Here is a 17126-nt window from a genome sequence, read left to right as displayed (position 1 = left end):
TCATCATTCAGCCATTGCCATGCCATTAAGTTTGGGAACTATTTGGATATCACGATTTTTGTTTTCTGTTTACACCACGTGATTTTACGGTTAAGTAGTAACAGCTGGCAACATAGACATCGAACACAGTTCGAAAGCGACCATTTCATTTTGAATGCTGGATTGAAGTAAATTAATAAAGCAAAAGTAGGACTAAATGAATTAATTTAGATTTCTAGGCTCATCAAAAATTCTCTATATACATATCTATATATACATTGACCAAATGGTTTACAAGTTTATATTCATCATCTAAAATAAATCATCATCTCTTTTATATGGAGAGACAGAACAGCTGGAAGTATTTTATCTTATTTGTATCTTACCTCGTGCATCTATGGCATAAGCATGGTATAAAAAGAATAAACCAAACTATAAAGTAGGCCAAATTGCACTCGGTTGTATATCTTTTTTGGCGTTTAACTTTAGAGTCCTAGATTTATTCTTTTATACTCTTTGCTTAGATCTTGATGTTTTGTGGTAGGATAAAAAAGAGAAAAACAGTGTTAAAAACAGCCTTAGATAGCGCTGTTGTAACAGTTTTCATTGCTTTTTTGCTAAATTTACAGCAAGCCTATAATATAATCCTTAGTCCTTACACACTGCACTTACTATGAGTGGCTGAGTATGTCTGTATGTAGAGCTGATGCAGCCAATACCCAAAGCTTAGGGTGAGTGTTGTAGGCCGATTTAGCTCTAAGGCTTAGACTAACTCAAATCTCTGTGTGTATAGTTGGCTACCGGTAAGTAGTTTGATAGGATAGCCTAGATAGGCCTAACCTATTGCCCAAACACTCTATTTTTTTGTAGGCTTATTACCCGCCATGGCCTCTTCTATCTGTCTATAAACGGTCTGTAAGGCACATAAGGAATAAATACGCGAGAAGTGTTGTGTTTTCATCAAAATGTTCTGAACATAGTGCATGGGGAAGTTATTTTTTTAGGCTTTTACTGCTGTATTTGAAGGCAAACTACTTGTACACGGTGACGGAGCTGAACTATACGACAGCCTAGATTAACAAGAAATAAAACGTTTTTCATTCACTCTGTTCATACAGTTCATTGTTGTTGTAGGCTAATTTGCTTGTAATTTTGGAATTTATTAATTGATTGTGAGCAAATAGGCTAGGTTAAACCATGCGATCTAATGTTTTTTTTTCATTAGTGTGAATATGCTGGTGGCTAACCTATTGTAAGCCTATCAAAAAAGCAATGTATAATATCAATGAGTATCCCCTCTGCATTTCCCACTACATATTTTCTTTGTTATTTGTAATACTTTTGTGTACACTTGTTATGCATATACATCTATGCATCAGCCCTTGATGGTGTGGTGCATGTTCCACCTGGGCTGCAGAGTTGGGCAAAAGCAAATTCAAATGTGGTTATAATTTTATTCAGTAGGGCACTTCAGGTGCGTTAATGAGTACAATTACTTGCACTTAACTGAATTTTAGATGCGTTTGACCATTGTAGACACAGTTTTTATTCATTTTACCCGATTTATGGCAAGTTTTAGCTTTTTTTGCTGAAGCATCAAAACCAGTACCTGACAGTCTGTGAATGTGTTTAAGTGTGCTCTTAGATTTTTTGCACACCCAAGATCTTGTCGAAAAAGGCCAAAAGATGCAGTTTGGTGTTTCATTCAATTGACCTGAAATCAATGTATGAATTGTTTATAGTGAATTTAGGAAATATGTTGGAAGTATATATGCTCTCCTTTATCATAGTTTAAAGTCTGGCACCTGCACGCATGCCGAACTTTTTTATTTTCGAGCCTATTTATAATAAATAAACAAAGAAGTGAAGCTTCAGTTCCACCATCTTGCCTAAATCTGCATTTTTGCATGCATGATTTCTTATCAAAAACTGTGGTACTTTCCAATCGGGCCAAAACCAGAACCGTTTTTTGAACTAAATTGTATTGTCGCACTTACGCAAATAATTTTTTTGGCAAGGTACTTACTGGATTACTGTAAATCAGAATGGCTAATTTCACTAAAACATAGATTAAATGTTTTTACAAAATACGACAAGAAACATTCGCACAAAGATTTGCAAGAACAGTAAGAATTTCTTAAGTTTCATCTTTTTGAAGGGTTTGTGCTAATTGTCATAATTGCCCCTTATTTCTGTGGAATTCTTGTGCAATTCTGATGATATTATAATTTTATTAATGTTCTATTTTGTATGTTTAACAAAAACTGCTGTGCAATATTTTGATTTTGTTTAGTATACGCAACTTTTTATTATCTCCTGATTATGAAAACTGTTACCACAGCGCACAATGCGATTCCTCTCTACGTTTAGTGTTGTTTCTGCAGTCATATCAAAAGTATCTCTGATATGTGCTCTGAAAGCAGTAAACATTTCGATGTAAATCAATAATTAATATAACTGTACTCAAGAATGTTGTCAGTTTGGTTATAGTACTGTGATGCTCAACTGGTCGATCAGTTATTAACGAACACACATATCAACAAAGTCAGAAAAACAAACAATCGAACAACCAATAATAATTAATTACAACCAAGAATCTTAGTTAGCACAGGTTTTTAACTGGACAAACAGGCAGTGGGACGGATAAGCAGGGAAAATTCAACGGCTATTAAATTGGCTCCATTTAGTAAAATAAGAATTATTAGCAGTGCAAAATAATCAGAGCTTTAATACTGGCGTTGCATAAAACATAGATCCTAACTTTTCAGCATAAATCTCCTTTTTCCAAAATGCAAGATTTCCATCAAGACATAAGACTTGACTATTTTGTTCGTTTGGTGGCTATGCTACCTTACCATTTTAAAACACTGTAATTGTTCGATTATTCTGAATCTGAATAAATCAATTAAGACTCATCTTTATTATTCTGGGAAAAAAAATAACTTTTTACGTGAAGTCAGTTTGACGAAAAATGTGACTTTATATCTGAAAAAGTTGACTTGAACCATTACAGTCACACCATATAAAACTTCATCATGGTACCTTCTGATGCTAACTAGTTTGCTGCATCTGCAGATGCCAATTTTTAGTCACTCTATAAACCAGGGTGGTCCAAGTCTGCCAGCATCTGGGGCCACAATATTATTTTGAGTGTTGTTCGCGGGCCACACACAGTAGGTTACATCAGTGCTAAGAAAACGTAACGGATTATTTTACACGAAAACCATTAAACCATAGGCAAACAATTCAAACAACTTTTCTGTTTATTGATCACTTATAGATTAATACATCTACATCAACATCGATTTCAGTAGTTGACAATCGCAAGCAGGCATCCAATGTTTCGTCTCCCAACCTGTTCCTTGTTTTCGATTTCAGTCTTTCAGAAAAAGTGCTTTTACAAATGTTGGTGCTCCCAAACATTGATAACATTCTTCAAGCAAAATCCCTTAACTTAGGAAACTGCTCTTTGTTTACAAGCTTCAAAAAAGCTTCGTTTCTCTCATTCTTCCACGATCGGAGAAAAAAATCCGATTGCAAATCACATAATTCTAACTGAAATTCAATATGTCCAAAAAGTTGACATATATTTTTATATATTTTCATCCTTTTGTTGCAACTTTTTGTTCAAAATGTTCAGCTGACATGTAACATCTGTGATAAACGTCAGTGATGCAATAAATTTTTTACCGCTCAAAAGAATCTCATAATATTCCATTTTCCATACTGGGCATTCAAATCGTTCAGAAACTGGACCAATTTTCTATGCCTTCGGGCTTTATTTCCACCTCTGATAATGTTTACTATGGCCGCTACGCTACTCTTGATGTCACTCATTTGCAAGGCTTTAGTGCACAATGCTTCCTGATGGATAATGCAGTGTAATGTCTTTTTTTTCAAGTCTTTTAAAACCGCTTCCCTTGCAGCCCCCTCGTATGCCGTTTTAAATTGTATTCTTTTGGCACCGACACAACTTGCAAACATACGAGACATTGTGGTTTACATTTTTTCTCCACAAACAAGTACTTTTCCTACCATTTCGAGTTAAAAAAATTGGTTTGAATTGGTCAACTTTGGTTTCACACTCATTTCAACAGAATAACTTATAAACCACTGCAATAAAAGCTAAAACAGAATACAGTCTTATCACTAATAGACCTTGCGAGAACTCTCAGAATACGCGGAGTGCATTGTATCACAATTACTTTATTCGGGTTTCATGCGTATATGACGCATTGTTCAATGAAAATCGGGCCTGGGTTTGAACCACCCTGCTGTAAACTATGCAAATGGTTATTTAAGATAAACTAGAAATAAAGTAGCCTACTTTTAAATTTGCTGAAAACTTAGATTTGAAACATGGTTTCAAACTACAAATAAGTCAGTCATTAGTTTAAATTTAAAGAAGTTAAAAGAAAAAAAAACTGCTGGAATGGTTTAGTTTCCTTCACCTTTTTCCTAAAAATGTATTTACACTTATGCACCACAGGGAGCAGGGGTAAGCAATTTATGGCTGTGGGCCACTGTCAGCCTACTGACAAGTATTGTGCACCCCATGTAGATTTTTTGTAAAGCTGCAATGCTCAAAATATGTACTTTTGGACACTGTCAAGCATTAAGCTAGTTCCGGCACTCAAAAATGTCACTTTACAGACAATGCTGCTAAACCACATAGCCACTATACTGTTGTATAACGCACAATCACGTTTTATCTGGTATCTAATTGAGTTTAATCTGGTGTAAAAATTGACTGATTGGAACTTTCTAAGTTCAATTCCACAACTTTCTTGCCGTTCTTTTTTATCCCAAAAGAACTAACTTAATTGAAAAAACTTCTCTTAGTTATCATGATCTGGCTGAAAAAAATCAACATCCCAACAGCCCTCGTTCTAAAAAAAGTTGCCCTAATATACCAGAAAGGCAAAGGTTAAATTGAGATATATTCTCTATATAGAAAGAGATTGAAATGTAATCATACAATATTTAGCTTACTCCTATAAGAATTACAATTGTAGAATTGGCTGTGTTTGGCTTTGTATCTTATTGATACTTAAGTCTCTATTTTTGTATTGGTTGATGTATTTTGAAACATGTTGCCATATACTTCCAGTTAAATTTAGTTTGTTATCATCTTCTTTAACTCAACTAGATCAATCGTATGTTAACAGAGTAGGTAGTAGATTGTAAGCAATTTATAGAAATTGATTTGCATATTGAAAAAGCTAACCTGCCTTCTGCATTAACTAGCCTGCTTCTATGTGAGTTGCACACTTGAAGAAAATTATAACTTAATTATACACTGATTGCAAACACTATCATACACACTTGTTTAAATAACAAAAAAGGAATTTCTGCTTGTTTTAAGCAAACATTATAGCAGACAAAATGTCAGCTGAAAGAATGGAAGCTGACGATTCCAGCAATGAAAACAAAAATGATAGTTCTGTTTCCGAAATACCAATGGAAGCTCAAGACAATTCTTCAGAAAACGATATCAAAATTGCAACTTTGAAATCTGCTTTTACCTGGTCTACTTGCAAAAACTCTTCCAACTTTGTTAATCAATCCAGCAACAGCGAAAAACAACCTCAACCATGCAACTTACCAGTTAAATCAGTGTTTGCAAATAGCAATGGCAATTCTTTAAAAGAGCGACAAAATTTGCTCGGCAACAGCAGCAAATCCATGTGGTCCATTAGGTCATCTGTACCATTAAAATCTGGAAATCATTGCTCAGTCACCTATGCTAGACGACGCAGATCCCATGAAAACTGTGTAAACGATGTAAATGAAAGGAGACCTGTTGAAAATGAAGCAAGTTCAAGGAATCCTTTAACCATCTCTGGAAAGTCCATGTCTTCAGCATTTGTTGGTAAATCATCGGCTCGTTCAGATGATCAACAAAGAGAAAGCAATGTACTAAAACGATGCAACAGTGCTCCCATTTTAAACGACATAGAGTAAGTGAAGACTGTGTGTCTCTCTTGTACTTCATATCATATGCTATTATGTCAATTATTATACTGTACATGTTTGCATCGCTTTTGACGTATTGATGGTTATTAACACATGTTACATACTGTATTTGTATTAAACAGAATTGCCGAAAGTACCAGTGGTTGGGACAGACAAATGTCATCTAGTACTGGTCGAATCAGAAGATTTAGTGCCACAGTTGTTTCAGGGAATATGGTATGATTTTAGAATAGGATAGAATTTTAATTCTATGTTTATTGGTCAACTAAAGTTTTCTTACTGTACTGGTCATAATATCTGTTATGTATATATTCAATATTTTAGTCACCTGCCACAGGATTGTCACGTTCGAGACTAAGACTTCATCAACTACAGTCGGTAATGCATTAATTTATATTGATACAATGTTTCTTCCGTGAATACTTATTATTGTTATTTCAGCGTTGCTAAATTTAAAGTTTTGGATAGGCCTAACTCAAAGTAACTTGACAGGATTCGGTAAAATATTGTTATAGTACAGTAAATACAGTATTAAGTATACCAATATACTGTAGTATACCATATACTGTGGATAACCAAAAGTTATTTACTGGTATTAATCCCATTTAGCTTTTAAACAGGTTCCCACTTCCCACTATGACGTGTTATTTATTACACCTGTAACTGTTGACTCCTTTCACTTACTAGTCTTTCTAAGTAAGGAAGACAGCATTTTTTATTTTGTAATAAATGTGCATTGCTACAACATGTACAAATGTTATGTTAGGTTAAGTAGCCTATCTTAATTAAAATGGAGTTTGGGTTGTTAGCCAATGACTGCTGTGGTTGTGAAATTTTTCTAAGTGGCAATGGAATTAGCAAATGGTTACTACATTCCACACAAATGTGTGCAGCGTTCATGTTATTTGTTTATGTACCTTAAAATTGTACATAATTAATATTCAACATGTGTTCAATTTACGGCAAGTATTCGCAACTATTCATGAAGGCATATTTTATACCAAATCACATAAGATACTTAATGTGTTGCACTGCCACATCTGTTTTTCTTCCAAATTCGAATGCCAGTGGGTTGACCCCCTCTTTCAATTTTTCAATGGTTTTGAAACATCTTTTAGCAGTAATAAATATAACTGCTCCCATACAACATACCATAGGTATTGTTATAAATTGACAATATGGAATATCTATTTAATTAGATTGTTTAAAGAGGGAAGAGACCCAGCATGTGATCATAAAATATTTATTTCGTTTTTAATTTAAAGCACATAAAATGCTGCTGTGTTTACCAAGCATTTATTCTTTTTTTATTCAGGAAGAGAGTTTTGAAGGGATTCAAAGCAAGGAAGCTGCCCATGAGAGGTTTGTCAGTTTATTTCAATTATATATATACTGACTATGTTATTCCGTATTACTTCGGCTGGTCTTCTTGCCCTAAAATGAACGCCAATGCGCCACGTGTATAACAGCTATTTTGCTGTGTTTAAAACTGTATATATACAACAATTTCTCTAAAAGTTATCTTACATATTATTAGCCTACTTCTCCTTAAAGAGCTGTGATACCATGATTATTATTGATCTTATGTACTGATATTATGGTAACATATAGTGGTTAAATACAATGAAAAGATACTTGTGTCATGAAAAAAACGCTCCGTTAGAGCATTTCCTATGTGTTTGTTGTGCATGTTTTGAAGTGTTTTAAACTATATTGATACCATGTGTCATAGCTCAACAAAGCATTAGCGGATATACATAGATAATATGCTCAGCGGTTTCTTTTAACATTTAGCAATAACATTTCCTTCCTGCCTAGCTGGTGTTGATTTAATCTCTGCTTTAAAGCTGTGGTTTAAAATTTGACAATTTAGGCTATGTTTTAAATGTATCACCACTTGTTAGAAAACAGGTACTGAGCATGTTTTAAGTCGGTCATCTTGTTCAGTTTGAAGTACTGCTGTGTACTTAACTTTAAAACATGAACAGACGCTACAGACCTACAGTAAAACTGTTTTTAGCGATGATATAATAAAATCTGTTGTTCTCCAACGAAATAACAATATGTTTATAGTTTAATACTGAAAATAGGTTTTTAATTGCATTTACATATTAAATTTCTTTTCAGAGAGGTTCACACTACAATTCAAATTTCTTCTAATTGTGGGGATTTATCTATAGTAAGTGACATTTTCTTGTTCTTACACAAGAACAAGATTCATTAATGTTTGCTTTCGCGCCATAATTAAGTCAAAAAATGCTTGCCAAGCAAATGTTGCAGGACGCAAACAAGACTTTTAGTTTAATTAAGTTGCTCAAAATTACAGCGTGATCGTCGCATTAGTTACGAAAGCTACATGACATCACCAAGAAGCCAGTTGCCATCTCCACAAGCACCATCGGCCAAAGCTCACTTTCCAACACCAGCCAGCTCACTTTCAGGTTGCTGTATTTCATTTTAAACTAATTGCTTTTTTAAGCCCAATGCTTTGTTTTTTATAAGGTTTGTCTGATGAAGGCAAGTGCTAACTTTTTACAGTAACTCTTTATGTTAGATCATTCATCTAACTTGTTGAGATTAAGCTTTAGAATATGATATATACAGTATATATATATACAGATGCTATAAAATTAATTAAAATCTTCTGTTTAATTGGTGTAACCCATTTATATAATGTCTGGGCATGTGTAACTTAGATTTAGATAATATTAGTGAAAGTGAAGATTTTTGTTGCTGGCAGCAGACATTTTAAGACAACTTACATGAATTTTTCCAGGCATTAAACTGGCCCACAATCGTGCTATTGATTTTGGTACATCCGTTCACTCCTCTGGTCCACACAGCCCCACACATCCCCACCACCCTACCTCGCATGTACCCTTGTCCAGTGGTATTCCCTCTCCGTTAACCCTGTCCACTTCCCCCTATCACTTTAGCTTGTCGCCATTACCCCCATCGCCGACACGTGCTTTTATCGGACCAGGTAAGCAATGTTTTTCCCCATCTATGCTGAACCCTGTGTCATTAGCAAGAGCCACGAGTCGAAGTCCATCACCAAGTCCAACTCGACATCATCCATTTGCAACGTAAGTTTTGTGACTTGTGTGTATTTGAGTCTGGTCCATAACCAATTTTTAAAGTGTTATCACGACGATTAAAATGCATTATTTGATTTTTAGGAGGAGACGCAGCCAAAGTCCTTGTATAATGAAACCAAGTGCTTTCGCTCCAACTAAACGAAAATGTAAATTGACAAAATTACAGTAACGGGCTGTAACAGTCATCAATGGAATAACACTTATACATGATATTGATCATCTTTAATGCAGACGACTCAGACAGTGAAGGCTCATGCTCACCAAAACGTGCATTCATCCAATCTGGAAATTCTGGACTTCCTCACGGTGGGTCAGGTGATGCGAGTATGAGCAACCAGAGCTTAAACAACACACCTCTTCATCACAGAACTATAATCCATCGATCACACAGGTAAGATAATATCTGCAGACACATCTTCTGTCTACTCTCTGTAATAAATTCAGTCTAGAACCTTCAGTGCTTAATTTGCCTAAGTAGGCATTTAATAATATGGTTTACTATGGTTCGTATGTGCATATGGGTGCTAATTAATTTGCATGCTCTTTTCCCGCCCATAATTACTTTCATGCATATGATATAGCTTATCATCAAGTTCAGTGGACAGCAGTGACCTCTATGTGTCTCCAAGCCCACCACATCAAGGCACAACATTTCCAAATCATCATAATAACCATCAAGTAAATGGTTTTAACCACCCTCTGCACCATTCTTCAACTCTAATGCACACCAACAATGGATCTCAAACGATGGTAGTATTTTATGCAGTAAACATCTGTTTGAGTTTTTCTGTTCATCATTCTAACTGCTTAAAAAATTCTTGATATGAATGTTGACATTGGCGTCCCGGGGCTGTTGTTTGGCCACATGTATTTGTTAAATGGCTCTGTAGGACAGAATTTTTATGATGTAAGGCTGTATTCTTTGAAAATTTATTTAAAAACCAATTCTGTAATAACGTTGCTGTTCATATATAAATTTTGCTGTAAATTTACATCTGCTGGCTGACTTTAACAAATTATCGTGTATTTTATATGTAACATAACACACTTTTAAAAAGAACATGATAAATATCGCCATCTTCAGCTTGATCAAGTAACGCGTTGTTCGTCGCCTGCAAGTTCCACCTGTTCTTCATCATCACTTGAAGGCATACGAGACCTTCACTCGCTCACGTCGCCACAGCAACAGATGATAGCGGCCAAGAAGCTGTGGTAATTCCTTGGCCGTTTTATTTGTTAGCATGGATGGTTTATGGAATGTTTTTGAAAGATTTTTGTTTTTACGTACAAAAAACACAACTGTAATAGTATAGAAGTTCTGTCAACGCTGTTAAAAAGCACACGATGCAAATATTTCAGAAAGTACAGCCATAACCAACGTCTCATTTCAATGTTTTTAGATTGCAAGTTGAAACACGATGTACATTCAGCAAATTTCACTTTAGCTCAAGGGATGCTGAAGGCTTTGACGAGTGCGCAGACAAGAAAAGCACCGCCGTCAAAGGACCTTGTTTTACCAGTCAAAAACCCGAGCAGCAAAATACAAGAGAAAATGAATTTTCATGCCGTCTGTAGCCAACAGTGAGCTTGTGTTTGCTTTCTTACTTTAAAGCACACATATCCGGACTACGGCATATAACAAAAATTACTTTGTTCCGTTTCATGTGTTTCACGATGTTTATCGATTTCATTTACATTTGATCCACTCGCACTGGTATACAGCACTACATATTGTCAAGTGCCCAGGTCAAAAACTCATAAACGTAACAGCGCTATCGCACATTCGCTAACAGATCCCGTTCTTTTACAGTTGAATGCGTTTTATTATAACAACGTCGGTATGAACTAAAGGAGTTATGTCGCGATAGCCGTTGGTAGACTCGGCGTCTGTCCATAGCATAAGCTCTTTGCTCATTAACCTAATTCGATCAGCGCTCGACTGTTAAGGTCGAAACAAGAAGATAAGCAAAGCAAACATGGTCTGTGAGCGTTTGTAATTTATTGTAATAGCGATGACAGCGCTGTTCTGCAAATCAATTAACTTCCGAAGACGAAAGTTGAGCGCCCTTATTGAATTTCGCAGGATCGCTCGCAGTGCGTGTAATATTTTTACACACCACTTAATTGAAAACCAGCATAACAACTGTGCCGTGGTTATAATCATGTCAGATCTTCGATCCGTGTTGTCTTTGCCCAACGGTCTACATTCCAATGCAAATCATATTACGCCGTCAATTTTCAGCTTGTATCGCAAGTTGGAAGGCCTATAATCTAAGTTATTTTTAAGAATGAAAATCTGCGGTTTTTCCAGGCAAACGGCGGTATAACATCTTGTTTTTATCATGATTAATTCTGGTTCTGTGTTCATATTTCGTTAGTTAAAGCGTTTCGAGATTTTATTCTGTTTGGTTTATGTTATAAAGCTAATTTTCTCCATACCACAAAAGCTATGATAAAACGCTTGCCCTCTGCGTTTGGAGACCGTGTATACCTCACGCTTCAATGCCTCGTAGGCAAGTTGTTCGGCTACAGTAGTTTTGCGTTACGTTCAACATAAAAAATCAACGTAAAACAATACAAAAGAATGTAGAAACACTTCTAATCGGTCGCCCAAAGCGAAGCAAGATAAACAAGAAAACAAAACTCTTTATACGCGCCAATCATCATCAAAAATATTAAACCGTATTAAGCTGTTGTGAATCCTATACTTCGTAACTTTTTATAACCGAATACGTGTCACAAACTTGGGAGAATAGGGACACCATTAAACACAAGTACTCTTGGCGCTTTTTATAGGATTCAGGGCGTTCAAATTACCAAACGGATGCTTGGTATGGCTCAGTTGGGGGCGTACAGCAATCTCAGACCACATTTAGTCCAAGCGCAAATAGCGCGTAATTGTATACTTTTCAATGGCGCCTCGCTAAACCGTATAATTTACTTCGCTCTGAACTGTTAACACCAATCCAATTCCTGGACGTGTTTATTTCATATCAACTGGTTCAGATGAATTAAACGAGGTCGCCAGAGCTATAATTTGAATAGCGGGATGTTGGTGTCAATAAATCGTCCGGATGCGCAACGGTCGTGCGAAGTAAACCCGTGAAATACAGCACGGTTTTTAGGCGATCCTAGCTCCCGACCATGTATCTCGCACGATTGCTTCAAAATACATCACGAACAACAAATACATGTTTGTCGGTTTACATCATGCAATCATCTACCAGGAAACAATTAACCATACATGGCTTTGCTTGCTTCATTCAACTACAGCGCTGCGCAATTGGTCACAGTCGCGGCTGGACCTACTCTACTTACTGAGCGAACATTTTACCACCAACTGTGAAGGCAAGACAATTTAGCTCGCAGTAGGTTGGCACAGTGTTGTAATGTGATGATTGCGCAGAATCCTGGATAAGTGTAACGATGTCGAGGCCGCTGTAAATACAGTACATTACATAAGAACGTTCGATCGGCGAGTTTGTTTTAAATAATAGATTAGGCTGTCGGTGCAACAACTGGTGGAAAGGCTGCTGCTAATTCCCGTTCATATGATAAATAAATCTTGCTTAGTAAAAAACTTTTTGGGCAATGGTAAACGCCAGACACGAAGCGTAAATTGTGCCTTTCGTTTGTTGGTCGCATTTCAATAAAAAAGAAACTTACATTATAATTTGATGTTATAATGTATGTATATAATTGATTTGATGGCCGTGATTTTAGCTCGAAATCGTTTCTGTATTTCACCAGGGGTTTGGAAATCATTTTGAAACTTTGAACGGGGAAATTGCATTGTTGGGGTGCTTAGTTTGGTAATGTCTGTAAACGCTGTATGTGTTTTTGCAATGTTTCGCATATTAGTGCTACGTGCGCTATGTTAAAAAGTCCGAATCGATAATAATAATTGGTTCTGTGTATTGTATCGACTACAAATAGTCTGATAAACGCGTCGCGGCACCGGCTGTAATGTAGTCCACTTGAAACAAATATTCTTAATGTTTAAGGTTGCCCTAGGCGCGACTTGTGTTGTAAAATGTTTGGTTTTAAAGCTTGTTTAGTTTACTGTAATGATGGCATTGCCTTGCTGGTGTAATTTACATCGACGTTGAAAACAAATTTATGTTTAAATCTTTCTGTCGCGTTTTGCGGTGTGTGCCACAACCATTTTATGTTTTGCCGCTAAACGGTTGACCACTTGTGGTTTACAAAAGCGTTTTCAGTTCGTATAAACACCATTAAGTCTCACATTCTACTGCTGGTTGCACAGCATGTTCGTTGATAGAAAACGTTTTTGTGCAATGACTGGTAATTAACGTGTTTTGCATCAGAAAAGCTATTTAACTTAATTGTCTCTGTGATTTTTCTGCTCAAGCCCCTGACATCCGGTATATTTTTAATGCTTCAAGTACTTAATTTCACGAATTTGTGATGATCGCAAACGATCTTGATCGGATATCAACTGAAATTTTAATTACGCAAAATTTTTTCGTTGGCAGTCATACGACGTTATCAACATTATTAAATGCCTTTATTTTACCAATCTATGTTGAAGAAAATTTGGCTTTTACTATCGTAACTGTTGTATGTATTTTTATCATACAGTGTTTTTTATATTACTGTGTTTTGTGTATGCAATATTTTTTGTTAGGTGTATGCGTTATCAAAGTCTTCTTTCATTCGCTATGTCGCCTGAAACCATTTTAACGGCTTGTTGATGGTAAAACACTTGATTCAACTTGTTTTGTCAGCCATTTCCAAATCTCCGCTAGCGAGGATTAATTTCGAAATCGTCTCCGTTAGGATATTTACTTCATTTTTACCTAGAAAATTATGCTTTGTCGCAACGATATAAAATGACAAATCTTCATCGGATGGAAATGTTTAATGATAACGGTAGTACAATGCTTGCGCGCGTTGATCGAGTTATTGTATTGTATCTTTGCAAACAAGTCTTTTCCAAACCAATTTGGTTCTGTGTAGCCTGGTTATTCCGTTGTTATGAGTTATTGATTACTTCTGTTTCACTTGAGCTGCTAGTCTAGTACATTCGTCCACGTGTAACAGGATATAATATTTTTTACATTTTCGCATTGTTGAGAAAGTCAATTTCAATCGTTTTCAGCGCTGTTTTTTTTAAGGCAAATGTCGGCCGTTGCTTTCCTCTGGGACTAGTCTACATGCTCTTTATCGAAAACTGTCTGTCTTTATAAGCCTGATTGTCAGGTGAAAGGAATATTTTTCAATTCGTTTGAATTGGATTTTGCATGTCTAGCATCGGTATCTATGTGGTTTGCTTCTAATGAGCGTGCACTTCATGCTTTTCGCTCCTTGACGTCATCGCTGGTCTAATGCATGTGGTTCATTACTTGATAGTGTAATAAATTCAAAATATAAACCATATACTTTTCTTTTGCGTCCATTCTTGCAAGGAAAGTAACGATAGAACTGAAGCTTGAGATTGTCAAGCGGCAATTAAGACAAATAGTTTGAATGTTATAGGTCACTGCCTCCAGAAACAAGGCAGACATTGCAAATGCCAGCAATGCTGAAAGCAATCCATATCGTAGTGTTTGACTATTACTTAACACGAACAGTCGAAAACGCTTAATGATCGGTGATCACAAAGCAGTAAGCATGACAGCTTTCTAATTGCAGTTACACAGTCGAACAATTTGTACATTTTCGTCCATAATAGGCGATACGTCAACACCAGACGTAAATGTCCAAAAACTGCGTAATGATTACGAAAAGTAGTTGATGCGTATGTAGGTTATAGATATTATAATGAAGCATAAAAATAGATTTAAAGAATAATTTAGATTTTAAGATTTTGTATTTTCATCATAAGCTCCTACCCAGCACTATTATAAGCGCAAACGTTGCTTGAAACGTTTTCCAAGACGACGAAAAGAATTCCTTCTCATCAGAAAATTACGTGATCTCGTACCTCATCAAAAATGGAAATGTCTGGGCAGCCTATTTGTCTTTTTGTTTTATATCTCATATTCGATGATTTCCTACAAAGCATGTAACAGTGATGGCTGTGCTTCTAATAGAATAGCTAAGGCCAAGATCTCTATGTTGGATAAACCATGGACATAGACTGTTTCATTTTACAATCGTTTTGGTTTCGCCTTCGGTCATTATTGTGGGGGAGTTGGAAATGACTGAAATTTTAGTATGTAGTCGTGAACCGATTAAATTATTGTGAAAGATGAAAGGCTGTGCATGACTTATGGCGCCTCCAGTGGTGGGATTCAAATATTTTAACATTCGATTCTCCCACTAGCAGCTTGCCATGTTGACCCGGGGCCGATATACACATAGGCCTATTCATACCTTTGCTAAAAACCGGTTCGCGGAGGTCATTAAAATTCCAAGAACCGGTTCGCACGAACCAGCTGAATCCCACCACTGCTCACCTCTCTTGCTGCATCAAATGTACATAAGGTAGATTCTGCTAGTATTTTGCAACTTATTTTTTCTCTCTCTACTAAGCCTCAACGCCAAGAAATCCGAATTCGAGTTTATTTTCTTGACCGAATTGGAGTTTTAAAAATAATCTGAAGCTATTGATAGATTCCGCACAAAAAGAAAAAAGCTTTTTAATTCTATCATTTTTTCAGGCAACAAAAGCAGGTATGCGAGATACTTGCACGTAAAAAGAAACCGTAAGGTGGCATTAATAAGCTGTTATATTTTGTAAAAAAACAATGGATCACCTCAAATTCAACTAAACCAAAGCTTTAGCCATCTAGAGTCTAAACTTTTGCGTTGTAACATGTCATAAAATATAGTGTTTATGGCATTGCCCCTTTTTGTGTTCGGCAACTTATTTTTCTTTTGATAAAAGACCATTTTTACAGTTTTGTTTTGAGTGCTTAGTTCCTCAAAACTGTGTATGGTGTATGGTGAGCCATGTTTGTGAGAATTCGCTTCTTTCAACGTGTTCATAATTGAGAACACGTTCGCAAATTGCGAACGCGTAAGTAAAATGCTTGCCTGGCTGAAAGAGTCATAATAACGCGTTGGTAAATTACATACGCATTCGCAAATTGCATGAACGTTGAATTATCGAGCAAAAAATTGCTGTAGCTGTGATTGACAATTAGGGAACGCGTGTTTTTGTCAACGCGTTCACACTTTACAATTGCGTATGATAATGACCTGTTCGGCCAACACAGCTATGTTTTTCTACACAATAGTTTAGCGTGCATGCAATTTATCAACACTTTCTTATGAACCTTTCGGCCAGTCAAAATATGTTACTTACGCTTTCGTAAATTACGAACGCGTTGAAAGAAGGGTGTTCTGACAGACTGACACACACGGCTAACCATACTGGTGCAGTATAGTATTTTCAACGGTGCAAATCACGTAACTTCATGCCAATAACGTTCAAAGTCTTTAAAGAGATTGATTACACTAGTTCTTCTCTTCTTTCTTGATTTATAATACCTTGATTAGAATTGTCCAAGGCTTTCTTTCTTTTAAGAGTGACTATTAATGTAGTTAGGGCTACAGGGTGTAGGCTACTTTTTCCTTTGACGAAAGGCGTAGCTTACACTTTGGTAAGTTGAACATATTGTGGATAAAGGTTGGCTGAATTTCACTCCCTTGTTCCTTTAAGTGTGTGATCGTTTTGTTTGAAATTAAGGTTAATAGTTGGTCTGGTTAACTTCTGATGGACGTTTTGTCCCGACTGAAACAAGTCCATATTAAATCACAGTATCCTGCTTACAAGTTAAATAATTGATAACAACGGTAAAGGTTATCAATGATGAGTCATCACAAGAATTTAAATAGATTAACTAACAATTACAAGCAAGACAAACTGAAGGACAAGATCTACCGTTCCTGTGTAAAAGCATTTAGTTGTTGGTCGTCGATCGTTACGGTCGCCTATTGCTATGAGAAGGTTTGCTAGATCCCCTTGTTTCTGACATTAATGTTTCTTGGATATTTCAAAACAGATAAAATGACTGTCAACTGCCTGGTTTATATATTTTTGCGATTGGTTGTTTTTAAGACCAACATTACTCTCTTGAATTTTTTGGGTTCGGCTTGATTTGT

General features: G+C 36.1%; 1 protein-coding gene across 1 annotated transcript; it reads left to right on the top strand.

The window, feature by feature from the left end:
- Positions 1-5116: 5116 nt before the first annotated feature.
- LOC143450293 (uncharacterized) lies at positions 5117-14460 on the top strand. The gene is made up of 12 exons (XM_076950771.1): positions 5117-5939; positions 6078-6171; positions 6280-6333; positions 7271-7317; positions 8083-8134; positions 8282-8396; positions 8732-9041; positions 9135-9199; positions 9285-9444; positions 9635-9803; positions 10138-10265; positions 10454-14460. Coding segments are annotated over exons 1-12 (1770 nt in total). The 5' UTR covers positions 5117-5364; the 3' UTR covers positions 10455-14460.
- Positions 14461-17126: the final 2666 nt, after the last annotated feature.

The sequence above is a fragment of the Clavelina lepadiformis genome, chromosome 3 (assembly GCF_947623445.1).
Source record: "Clavelina lepadiformis chromosome 3, kaClaLepa1.1, whole genome shotgun sequence".
In the NCBI taxonomy this organism is placed as follows: Eukaryota; Metazoa; Chordata; class Ascidiacea; order Aplousobranchia; family Clavelinidae; genus Clavelina; species Clavelina lepadiformis.
The sequence above is the reverse complement of the archived record's forward strand: the minus strand, read 5'-3'. Positions and strand labels throughout refer to the sequence as shown.

Coding starts and splice junctions, on each gene's coding strand:
- LOC143450293 (XM_076950771.1), top strand. CDS start 5,365: ATGTCAGCTGAAAGAATGGAAGCTGACGATTCCAGCAATGAAAACAAA. Junction 6,334..7,270: donor GACTTCATCAACTACAGTCG/GTAATGCATTAA, acceptor TTTTTTATTCAG/GAAGAGAGTTTTGAAGGGAT. Junction 9,042..9,134: donor CGACATCATCCATTTGCAAC/GTAAGTTTTGTG, acceptor TTTGATTTTTAG/GAGGAGACGCAGCCAAAGTC.